At 36.1% G+C, this 12,884-nt stretch overlaps 1 protein-coding gene across 4 annotated transcripts in view; it reads right to left on the bottom strand.

Moving 5' to 3' along the window:
* Window positions 1–12,884, bottom strand: part of POLR3A (RNA polymerase III subunit A) — a 45,851-nt gene that overhangs the window by 5,382 nt on the left and 27,585 nt on the right. For all 4 annotated transcript variants that reach the window (XM_027460702.3, XM_072039503.1, XM_072039504.1 and 1 more), the window contains 7 exons: window positions 12,287–12,380; window positions 12,093–12,185; window positions 11,455–11,619; window positions 10,646–10,810; window positions 10,162–10,293; window positions 8,543–8,675; window positions 391–5,609 (listed from right to left, as the gene is read on the bottom strand). In XM_027460702.3, the coding sequence (XP_027316503.1) occupies window positions 5,461–5,609; window positions 8,543–8,675; window positions 10,162–10,293; window positions 10,646–10,810; window positions 11,455–11,619; window positions 12,093–12,185; window positions 12,287–12,380 (931 nt within the window). In that variant the 3' untranslated portion in view covers window positions 391–5,460. The remainder of the gene's footprint in view (window positions 1–390; window positions 5,610–8,542; window positions 8,676–10,161; window positions 10,294–10,645; window positions 10,811–11,454; window positions 11,620–12,092; window positions 12,186–12,286; window positions 12,381–12,884) is intronic.

Genomic DNA, 12,884 nt, shown 5'->3' with positions numbered 1-12,884 from the left:
GCAAAACAGTGGCGTAAGTCAGAAGAATTAAATATCTTCTTAAAACTTAAGTGTAGAGGAAGTCTCTAATGGAACTGCAAAACGCTTGTATGAGCTGAAAACCTGGAAGATGGGCTTATGGGAAAGTGATCAAGAGTCTCATGGGCTTTCCAAATTACCTATACACATATACAAGAAATGTTTTAATATCACTGCACTAGAAAAGCGCAGGAGTCAAGTAGCAAGCAGTGAAGCGTGTCTCTCCTAGGGTGTGCACAAAAAAGGTCTCCTGCCCTCTCCGCCCTTCACCACCCCACTGCAGCGATACGGCTGAGTCCATTCCCACCACTCCAAAGACCAGCAGCAGTTGACAACAGCAGCGCTGAATCGAACAGTCGGAGAAAGCCTTACCTGTGACTGCACATTGCTCAGGCTGAAGAATTTCCTTCCTTAGGAAAAAAAAAAAAAAAAAAAAAAAAAAAAAAAGGGACTTCAGGAAGTAACTCCTTAATGAAGTAACAGAAAAAGTAATATCACAGGATTATAAGCAGGGATGAATCATACCACACTGCTAACCAATACTTCTCAGAAGTGAGCAAAACACTGAATAACAAATCAAGCCTAAGAATTTTTAAGTCTGACAGGCCTAATTCTGGCACTGTCTGGGACGGTTTACCACGGTGCAGTCTCACTATTGCTTTTGCATTTCTTGGCAATTCTCTTCATGTTGTTTTTAAAATCTGCACAACGTAATATTTAAAAAGGGGTGCATGCAGATAAAACAGCTCTATGTATGGGGATATTAACCAATCAACACCCACTTTCATGTGAAGGAGAAAAATAATCCAGATACCTGCTGCTTTCACAAGAGGTTCATTTCTTGTCGACAGTGTCTCCACCAGATGAACCATAGTCACCACAGAGGTGAAAGGAACCTGGTACGAAGTCCGGTGAAGTATCCCAGCTTTCAGTAGACAACGAAAGCCAGCCACAGCGGTGCCTGCACATCCTCTAGTCTTTTATTTATGTCTTTGGACTCCTCCACACGATCCAGCTTGGCTATCAGCAAGCTCATAACACTATGGTGGCAGACACACACTGCAAACCTCTATATACACACATACATGTATGTACATTTAATTTTACATGGAATAGTTTTCCAAACCTTCGCAAATTCAAACCTTAGCAAATTATTCACCTGATCTTCATACACACTGTATCCTCTCTGCTAGTGTGAATGGTACCACAACTAGAAACTTAGTTGATGTCATTTCCATACCGTGGCCTAGCAGCACGAGTTACAAGCTCTCATTCAGAAGAGCCCATGAACTTAGTTACACATCTGCAATGCACTAACAAAACAACAGCATCCCAGTGGGTTTCGGGCAGTAAAGGGGAAGTCATCTTTCATAACTTCGCTGTTTTTAATTGTCAGTACACACAGAAGACCACCTGTTTTATATTGTTTTCAGTCCTAGACATTGGTCTCATATCTCTCAACATCACCTTCAGGCATTAGCAATTCAGTCTTGCTCGGGAGCTCTGTGGCATCTGCAGAATACGGAATGCTACCCTACCCAGCAAGCTGCTAGGGCTTCATCCTTCAGAGAAGCTCTTGCAGCTACAGTTTTAACACAGAGACCAAAGAGACTATGGAGTATTTAAACACACTACAGAGACCAAGTGCAGATTGTAACAAGCATTTCTGCATGGAAAGTGCTGCAACAGAAGACACTATCCACTTTCACAGTACATATACTGCTCTCCCACTTGTAAAGAACAGTTAAGTACTTCAGTTCCTTTAGGAATTACATCTCTCTATCTCAATGCCACATGTATTTATTTTTTTAAAGCCAGATGGGGCAAGAGATATGGAAGTCCTTACTTGATCATGAAAAAAGCATGTCTGGACTTCCTTCTCTCCTTATTTCCTTAGTGAAATGTCTTCCTTCCCCATGTATACAATTTTGCAAGTTTACCTGCCTTCTTGTAGTTCTATTTCAACTCCAACATTGCAAAAAACTTATCTTAATCTAAAAACAAGAATTGCTAAATCTGCCCATGAAGATCTTTTCCTAAAGAAAAAAAAAAGGAAAAAAAAAAAAAAAAAAAAAGAACACTGCTCTCTAGTGGAAGATTATCGTATGATCTAGTCTCTAGTCATGCCTCACAAAATGCTTTACAGCTTTCATTTTATTATTTACAGAAAGACTTCATTTTTACAAGCACTTACACTGAAGTAGCAGCACTGGTTCATTTTATTTCATTCTTTCAGATTGTCCTGTGAGATTTGGGTATTTATTCTTTCTTAAAGATAAGTTTGCTCTGCCAATCAATGCTGTAACCACATCAAAGTGACCTGTACTTTTGCATTAAAATATTAATTTATTTTCTAATTTTATTCCTTACGATTTTTCTGTTCTTACTAGTCTGTTGGACAATTTTCTGTTCTTAGTAGTGACAAGCTTTTCTAGGTCACAATGCACAGCTGTAGCTAGCTATCTTGAAGATAAAACATTCATGAGTTAAACTCACGGAAGACTTTAGGCACATAAATGGGTACTACTAAAATCTTTATGCTGTATGCTATGGGCTTTAAAGACATTCCTATCTGCAAAGACTGTGATACCGATAATACCAAATCAAAGACTGCCTCTTGCAATGGCTACTTCAGACATACTTTTTTTCCTTCCTCTGATAAGGACACGGCATAGACCCCAAACTGACATTACTTCAAAAGTACAGCAGTAGTACATGAAGCTATCATTAATGCCTCTTCGCAGCTACTAGAAACTTCACTTCAGGAAACCTCATTAATTGTCAACAGTCTTAACTAAGTCGATGAGGGAGAGACAGGTCAGGTCACCCATAAATTAATTATGCACAAATTATAATGCATCATGCACAATAAACAAACACAAGGTTTACATTTTTATCTTTGCCTCTTTTTATTGTCATAGTAAAGGCAATGATAACAGATGTAATTCACCAAATACTTAAGACACACAGAAGAGTAAACCCACCATTTAAATAGCTTTATTTCACTACATTTACAAAAGAAAACTAGGTGGATACTCATGTCAGCACAAACATCACCCGATTACAACTGTAGAAGAATCTTTATTCATAAAAACGCCAAACTCTTTCATCAGAACTTCCCACGATAAAACCAAGTAGTTATCCACAGCAAAGCTTTACCAGCTCTCTCCATTTGGCCTCTACCTGTCATATACTTGCATCTTTAAAGACAAATAAAGCTAGACTTCTATTAAGACAAACTCTTACTTGGCAATCTCTCAGAGATTACAAAGAAAATTTAAATTTATTCTGAATTCTTTAATTATTGCAAGAGAGATGGCAAAATATATATGGCTTTCAGAGCAGGTACCAAATGCCCAACCTTTACCCTGGAGAAATCTAGGCAGAGGTATATCTTAGTATATCCTACAGAAAAAATATAAAAACATCTGAGAACAGCTATGCGTAATTTCACATCGTGTCTTCACTGCATAGAAGAAGAATTAAAAACAAAACAAAACCCTAAGAACAATGAATGGCACCCTCAACTTCAACCAACAGGTTTTACATTCTCTTAGTATAGCCTTACACTTCTCTTTTGGTTGCCACATGAAGACAAACTGCAGCACAAACTCATGGATTTTCAAATGCTAGATTATTCAACAGCCAGCTTTTACTTTGTGAGTGCAACACTTCTCTTGTCTTTGTTTCTCTCTAACCTTGACCCACCATATGAGCACATTCAATATCCAAATACTGCTGACAAGAAAAAGAACTAAGATATTTGCCCTCTGCAGCGCTAAAGTAAATTTAAACATGCTACACTACAATAATTAAAAATGTATATTCATTCTGAAAACTAGTCTAATAGACGAAAATACTTGAATCAAATTATTTCAGGTCCACACATGAAAACAGCTTCCTTTTTATTCCTGCATCATGTATCAAAATAGAATTGAGTCATTCCAATAACCCTGCTTACTTACGAAATTTCCCAAACTAAGCCTGCTCTAAGTTGCAGAGGCCAGCAGTAAAACAACTGCTATAATATGAAAAACTATTTCAGAATTGGAACATTATTCTAACAGTCTTCGCAGAACATAGTAAGAAGTTCACAATCTGCCACTTGTTGTAGGTGTGTCCTAAACCAGAATCCTGGGGGAGGGGGGGAAACCGTTTCCTGAATAGTAACTTTGGATAAGGGAAAAATATATTTAATAAGTGAGCAAAGAGCAAATACTTCATATACTTTTAACAACACTCCTGAAGTTAGCACAGGATTAATGAAATCAGAAACTAAGTTCTACTTTTCTTGAGGTACACTTCATTCCTAGGAGCATAGAACAACCTCTGCAGCACCTGCTTAAATGCTTTTTCTTTGGGCTTGCACTGTACATTAGGAACTCTCAGGCAGGTGTTTTTATCAAATCTGAATACAGAATTGGTCGAATACTGAGTTAAGAAAAACTTGCACACATTAACAGTAATGCAAATAACAAAAAATAAAGCAAGCTGTCATACTGCACATATTTTATCGACTACTTGTAATTTACAAAAATATGTTTATACTACAAATGCCTCCTCTTCACCTTCACCTGTAGCCAATATTACAGCTTCACTAAGTACACAATTCTCATGGTCATCACTTCCCCAGAATTTCCTTAAGCCTCCAAAATTCATACAGCCAGTTCCCAGGAAATAATGAGCAAGTTGTGGATTATTTTCCCAAGCATTTGTGGGTTTACTATGAAGCTTTAGCAATCCTACAAGAAGCTCCAGTTGCCTACAGAACCACAATGCATGGCAACAGTAGCTTTGACACTTGATATCCACCCACACAACACACAAATTTCCAAGTACAGCACTTCCTTTCCTACAATACCATGTTTTAACATGCATTTCAATTTTCCTTCACCCATGCCACAAGAGAACCTGAAAGAGAATTATTTCTCATCATGTGTTGTAAGCTAGCTATAGGTAATTTCTTAAAAAACAAAACAAAACAAAAAAAAACACAACAAAAAACATGTATGTTGTAACATATATTATATCCTGAACACTTTATTTTTTCTTCTTAAGGCAGCATAAAGTACATGTCAAAATTTCAGAACTTGACTTGTGGTGGTGAGAAAGCAAACTTGCTTCCTCTACAAACGAGCATCAACTAGCCTGGGAAGTCATTTTCATAAGGTACTGACAGTTTCAGGTCATTCCAAAGCATGTTACTACAGGAAGAAAACCATCAGCTGAAATCCACCTTAAATGTATTTCTACTCTCACGTGCAGAGAAGCTTCTTATATCAGAGTCCGTACAAACAACAGATGGTAAACAATTGGGCAACTCTTTTGCTAGTATTTCACCTACCAATTTAGTTATTGAGACACGCAGCACTGATAAAACATTTTCTTAAATTATGATTTCTTGCTATTTCTTGTTTTTCTATCTGGTATTATACTTGAGTGCTATGTAACAATTGGAATATGAAACTCATTATTATCAAATATCAGAGGCCTCCTAGGAGGTGTTGATTCTTTGTCTGCTTTGTGCAAAAGTTTAAAAAGTCCTGTTCCAATATTCATTGGAATTCCCATGATGATGCATTCAGAAACACCTGGGAAGGGAAAAAAAAAAACAAAAACAAAAATACATTGAACACCCAAACAGTAAAGATTTACAAAACCCTTAAATATTTTAATTTGCCCATTCTGAACACATTACCTGTAACATTTCTTTGAACCTCACATCTGAAGGCCAAGGCTCCTCACTACGTGAACTTAAATGTTATGGTTATCAGAATGTTAGATCATTATGTTACTTAATTGGTGCTACTGCTATTCTAGATACCCAGGGAAAAATTCAATCTAATCTAAACACAACCTCTAGCAATGAAAGAGCTCCAGAAGGTTTTGTTTTTGTTTTTTTTTTCCTCACAGAAGACATGTTCCATTTGGTGCCAACATAAGAAGGTACCACAGCAAAGTCACTTCATATTAATTTTTTTATTAACTCAGTGCAAAGACTTCAGTCAAATCTGACCAAGCTCCCTTGAAACTCCTGCAATTTCCTGTTAAAAAGGTGTACTTCCTACTTCAGTTTGGAGTTTTTTTTTGATTTATTTATTGCATTTTCATTATTCAAAAAGAGCTTGGTTTGAACTCAAAGACATAGACTGTCTCTATTATTTTTCATAGCTACAAAACTTCACAGCAATGTTCTGACTTATCTTCCAAATACACTGATGTATACAATTCTTCTAAAGAATAATCTATATTAAAAGTAAGCTACCAGTGTTTTTACTTCTGCCTACAGTTACGATCCAAACACAAAATTTCACACATACTCAGGAACATGAGAATACTGTCCTTCATATAAGCATTTAAAAAACACATCTATAAGTCATAAGGAACAGTACATCTGAATGCACATCGTAGGATGAAAACTCATTTCCTTAAAGTTCTGGCAAGATTTGATTATTTCTTCCTATGCAAGTGAAGATTCGGTATTTTCACTCTTAGTCCAGTGTTGCATTTCTACATGTTTTCCAGCATTATGGACATAAAAAAAAAGAAGAAGATGTAATAGAAATCTTAGGCGTTATTGTAAGTCCCACCTCCTTATGTACCCTTACAGCATACATGTTGCAATGCATAAAGGAAACACCTTTCTTAAACTTAACTAAGTAAAGCTTTCCCAGTTTTGCATAATAACATTTCAAGATGAGCCAGCCTCTGAACCATGTGAACAGCATTTAGATTTCGGAAATCCTTCTCCCCTGCTAATGCTTGCAATTATATAACCAGGAGCCCTTCCTTCCCCACTTCCTTTTGCAGCATCTGGCAGTAGTCACACATAGCAGGAGATGTATGGACAGAACATGCTGCTGTAACAACCAAGAATGTTATATATGTGCTCAGTTTAATGAATTCTAGGAACCCATTCTGCCCACTGAAAGGTGGCATCAGCAACTTGCAGAAAAAAAAACACATCGTCTTCATGTACAAAAGGCATGAATCAGCATTGCCCGTTTTTCTCAAAGGAAAAAAAAAAGGCCTCTTAAAATATGAGAAATTCAAAGGTCACATTGTGTACAACTACTTCCAGACATTCTGGAGAATCACCTATGCTGATAGCAGGCACATGCTCACTTTTCTTGGCCATGTTTATACGTTTTCATCCTCTGCAGATGCAAGAATGTGAGATACTCTTTTCATAGCAATTCAAAGAGATAAATAGTGATGACCAGGTCAGGCAGCAGCACAGCAATTTTTCTTATAAGCAAGCCAGTAAATCTCTTCTGTTTTGGGACACAGACAACCATTTTCTGTTTTGTCCACTCTGTTTCCTTACTTGAACTAAACCATTTATATAGAAGACAACATGAAAGTATCTTTGGTTTCCATATAATTCAAAACAGGATCTTACTAGGTCAGTAAGGACATAATCATTCTACCATAGGATTTTTGCTTTAACCCTGGGCAGATTGATAAAAAGAATTAATAAAATCCCACCCACATGGGAGGCTGGAGAGCCTCCAGTGACTTAAAATGCAGACTAGTAATACAAATATTTCTAACAGATTCCATTGATTCAGAAAATATTCCGTCTACAAAGAGCTGACTGCCCTTTTTAAGACCATCAAGAAATACACACAAACTAACAAACCTTAACCTAACACAATCATTTTTATACTTCAGTAGCACCCAGAAACTCTAAATGAGTAGTTACAGCTCCTGGACTGTAGGCCTTAAACACTTGATAAAAAGGGTGAAAGATATTTGACTTCTTTTCCCAGTTTAACTTACTAGATAGAGAATTGTTAACAAATAACTCCAAAAGGAGAATGAAATCTGGGAGGAATGTTGTTAAAGGAGAGGAAAAACAAAACTAAACAGAAAATATTTCCATTCCAAATAATACATAGTAGAAATGCCAAACTGAGACAAATGTTGAAACAAATTCTTATCAGATTCCTTCATTACTTCAGTGAAAAGACAGTTTAGTGGACGTTAATGTTATCTCTAAAACTTAAAAAAAAACACATTTAGAAATAAATTTCTCAGGACAGGGACCATCTCTGTTCTGAATACTGACAAAATTCACCTATATTGCCTGAAAAATAAATGTCTTTCTACTTCTCTGGAAACTTAAATATTAAGTGAGATACTAGATTCCTTAGGTAGCTCTAGGTGTTGAAGATGCACAAACTTTTGCAATTGAAAAAGCGTAACTACTGATAATGGGAGAAATGTCCTGGTATTTCCCTTATCTAAGTAGTGAGAGACAGAAAATCCACATAAATCCACGTCTACTTTAAGGAATGTAAGACAAATGTCCAGCTGATCTCAAAATCTCTGACGGAGGTGAGAAGTAGAGAAAAATCCACCAAATTTCCATGATCAGGAAGCATGGATCAGCCTCAGACCTGAAGTTTTTGACACAAGCCGAAAAGAAAGCTTAACGAGGCTAAAAAATCTAATATGTGTTCATGAGCTTTACAGCTGCTGAATGAGGACCTCAAACAGCAACAAAATTTGCAATACCTACCACAAACAGAATCCTTCTGTCCAAAGTAGGCAGCATCAAAGAGATGGTCTGCAGTCTTTTCAAAAGAAGCCAGCATCAACACACTTTCCTTCATTTTTGCCAGTCCAAACCTGGTAATGCCCAGCACTTCACCCTTGAGTGATAGAGAAACCCAAAGAAAGACTCTCATAACAGTGGCTCAAGTTATACTTGTTGAAGAAGCAAATCAAGTGAACAACAGAAATGTGTTTTGCACATGGAACAACTAGTAAATGAAGTACTGTCTATAATATAGCATTTCTGTAATAGGCTGCTTCACAGCTAGACATCCAGAAGGTTAGTAGTTCTGTAGTAACAGATATTTCAATAAACCCGAAGAGAACACTCATATACTACAGAACCAGTTATAACTGTTATTAATACTCTTTCTTCAGACAGTATCTTATTAAGATTGACAGAAACATGGACATGAGAAAAAACAGATCAATTAGGTTGCAGAGCCACAAACTTCTGTAGTCTCTCACAGCAATGCTATGAAAGCACTATACTCAAGCTACTGCCTATTGTCTCCTGATAAATTTGATTTCAGCTGCCAGGAAATTACAGAACATGTAAAATCTTTATTTTTTCACTCTCTGGAAAAAAAAGAAAAAAGAAATAAGAAAAAAAGAAAAAAGAAAAAAAGAAAAAAGAAAAAAAAGAAGAAAAAAGAAAAGCTTTTTTTTTTTAAACTATCTTGGTGTATCTCTGCCTCTTTCTAACAAACATCCGAGTTATAACTGACTCTGCAGTTTTGTAGCACAAGTCAGAAGTACAGACAAAAGAATGCATGCATGCTAGGAGTCCAACAAGTGTAGAACAGTGCACTCCAATGCCCTTTTTCCTCATTGTGTGGCAGCTGTGCACAGCCAACCCTGGGGACTGTTGCAGCTCAGTACAAAGCCCTACAGTTTTGGGAGAAGTCTCAACTTCTCCATCCATTTTACCCAAATTAAACCCTTGCCCTCTGGCAAAGAGCAGCGGAAAAACTGGACTTCACTAAGTGTACTTATATATACCTTTTTTAAAAAAACAAACAACCCCACCCGCCCCTCCAAAAAAAGAAAAAAAAAACCAACACAATACACCACCACCATTTCAGATGCAAAGGAAGAAAAAAAAGTTAATAAAGAATGGATAGGATATTTTTATTAACAAGTTCTGGAAGCCTGTTTGTACTCTAAATGTAATCTGTTTCCATCTAATGTCTATATTCTTAGGCTCATCTACACAGTGCAGCTGCTATGAACCACACCCCATGTGGTTTTCTGCACAGCAAGCCTTAAATTGCATGGATGGTTATTCAGACAGTTGATTTTCATCCTACAATTTTTAAGCTTCAGATTTTGAATATGAAACTATGATTCTCTACTCCTTATATCAACTTGTCTTCTATCAAAATAGAACATTCATCTGCCCTCCAAGAACTAGATAAAACATTTTTGTTTGATACACAATCAACAGTATTTGGTTTGTACCACTTACAATTCTTTAAATCTGTAACTGGAGTTCCTGTTCTTCAGACCTGTTCTTCTCAAAGATGGTAAAATTAATTTGTATAAGCAGGTCAATGTAACATTGAGAAAAAGCACTGTACAAACCTTGTAAGTCATTAGATCAGACAGTAACATAACATGTCTCCTGTCAATGCTCATACCATGGTTCACCATTGTATACTGAATCTCATTGATAATGGTGGTCCGAGCAGCTTCAATTCCTAGTGTTTTTTCTACCTGCAAAAAAGATCAAATAGACTTCATAAAAACCTTGGAGCACATATATGTTCCTGGAACAAATACCATCTGATGTCAGATAACACTCTATTTCCATTATTATCATTTTGTATTTCTTTGTTTTAAAAGTATTTATAGAAAAAGCTTTGAAGTCCGCTGCCAGACAAATTATTCTCTTGTGTTAATGTATTCTGACAACTATTAGTGAAATCAGGCTTGATTAGATATAAATTGTGGCATCTGAGCACAAACAAGCACTTGTAATCAAGATTCTACTGGAAAAAAAAAAAACACAAAAAAAATAAACAAACAACAACAACAACCACCACCACAATACACATTTAAACATTACCTCATAAGTGTTGTTAGAAGATGTTTTTGTGCCTTTCACTCCATGAGTAGCCATAACAGCTCGCAGATTATCACCTTCAACTAGGAGTTTGTATTTTTCCTTACCACTTTGTTCATCAATATGGATGACAGCTCGGGAAACCTCTGGTATACCTTGCACTACAACCTTCACAAAACAAAAACCCAAGTAACTTGGACTGACCCTAATCAGTATTCCAACTGATTTTGAAGCTTCACTCTTTGGCGTAGATAGTGAGTTAAGATATATATGAAATCAGATTTCACTCTTAAATATGCCAGTACAAACGTAATGTTCACACCGTACTATTAACCTTACTTAGTACCTACATTTTCTATTTCATTCCAAATATCCTTACATTCAGACCTCTCTCTCTGAAGAGTAGGTCCACACAATTGAAAGTGCATCCTGCCAATAGTTAAGTTCACTCATCAATATTTTTAAAAGCAAAAAGTAGACAGTTATCCTCACACAAAGCTGCAAAAACATCAGATACTGTCAACGTGGTTCAACTCAAGATGGAGCTACAGGAAGATAATCAGTTCATACATTTACAACTGCTGCACTCAGAATGCTTCAATAAGTGTTGTAACGAAGGCTATGTACCAAGGCTTCTTTTTTTATTTATAACAATTAGTGATAGAGTCTTAGTTTCAACTGCACGTCAGTAATAAATATGCTCAAATTACCTTCAATCTTGTCAATACTGATAAGAAATACTTCATCTTTCCACTATAAAACCCCAGATTATTGTTCCTAAACACCTCCTAAAACAGAGTCTACATTTTTACCTTTGGTAATTCCTCTTTCAGGGACTGCAATACATAATACATTGAACTCTTGCTATTTTCACGAGGGGTCACACATACAACTGCTTCTCCATGGACAGCAACATCCCCAGGCTTCACTCTGAGTTTAGATATGCAAATTGAGTAGCGCACAGTCTCTGCATTCACCTGCAGGCAAGAGTTAGTCAGCAAACATCTAGATATCTCTCAATATATGTCAATGTGCTCAAAGACATGCAGCAGTCAATATTTCTGCTCTTTCAACAGAAAATCAAAAGTGGAATGTAGAAAAAAAAACAACATAAAACCAATAACTCTTACAAGTTACATGACATACCATCCTATACTGAAGGTACATACAGGTTTGTATGTTCCTAACAGACAGACAAAAAAAATCATTTTTGTATTGAAAATGACACTAAGAAACTAATTCGCATTCTAATTTCCAAATAGAGGAAAAAGTTATCTGATTTACAAGTTGTTGTTTTTTTAATTAAAAAAAAAGACACAATAGATTTAATATTGGCACAGGACATCCTTGGTTTTCTTTCTATTTTCAGTTTCATGGGTCTGATTTTTGTTTCCGTGCAAGACCTGGATCCTTCCCAAAGCACATTCTGATTACGAGCTCAAAAACCTACCTCTAATCTCAGTAGTCTAATACGCTCTAGAGACAGCTTCACTAGGATGAAACAATCATCTGGAAGAAACACTTCTTCAATATATTCTGAAATCTTAAAAAGGACAAAACAGTTAGTATGTGAAAACGGTTAAAATGCCCTATCCTGGCTAAGATTTACATTTAAGGCATTACCAATAATACAGTATTTCCTACCTCTCCTAATAATGTTTTCTCAATTCTTCCTTTAACCAGACGAGCAAAATCAGGATCATCATCTTTGTCCAACTGTGCTGTTATAATAGGTGTGCTACAAACAATAAACATGCAAGAAAACAGATTTAGGATATAGCAATTTGAATTAAAGCTTTCCTTATGAAGCTTATCACATTATCTAAATTAATATTAAAAAAAAAAAGGAAGACCTTCAGCTTCCTCAGTCACTTTGAAGGAAGTTATCATTTATGTACTGCAGGATGGCAAAAATAAACAAACAAAAGAGATTATATTAATACATTAGGGACTATTGTGATGGCCTACAGAATTCCAGTACTGCTTAAGAATACCTCCCAGGTAGTTTTGGCTACCACTAAACAATGGTAAGCTTTGTAACATGAGAGATGCCTAACACAATATTATAATTAATTAACAAGTTTACTTAATTTAATTTAAAAAAAAAAAAAAGAAAAAAATACACTACCACCAAAAGAAACAAACAAACAAAAACAAACAAACAAACACATTTCTAATTTCTGTCTTTAAACCATCACTTAGTTGTACTGAAGCTAGATTTTTCTCATTCGGGTGGTGTTCT

Source organism: Anas platyrhynchos, chromosome 6 (assembly GCF_047663525.1).
Source record: "Anas platyrhynchos isolate ZD024472 breed Pekin duck chromosome 6, IASCAAS_PekinDuck_T2T, whole genome shotgun sequence".
NCBI classification, from domain to species: Eukaryota; Metazoa; Chordata; class Aves; order Anseriformes; family Anatidae; genus Anas; species Anas platyrhynchos.
Note: the sequence above shows the minus strand (reverse complement) of the source record. Positions and strands in the feature narration are given on the sequence as shown.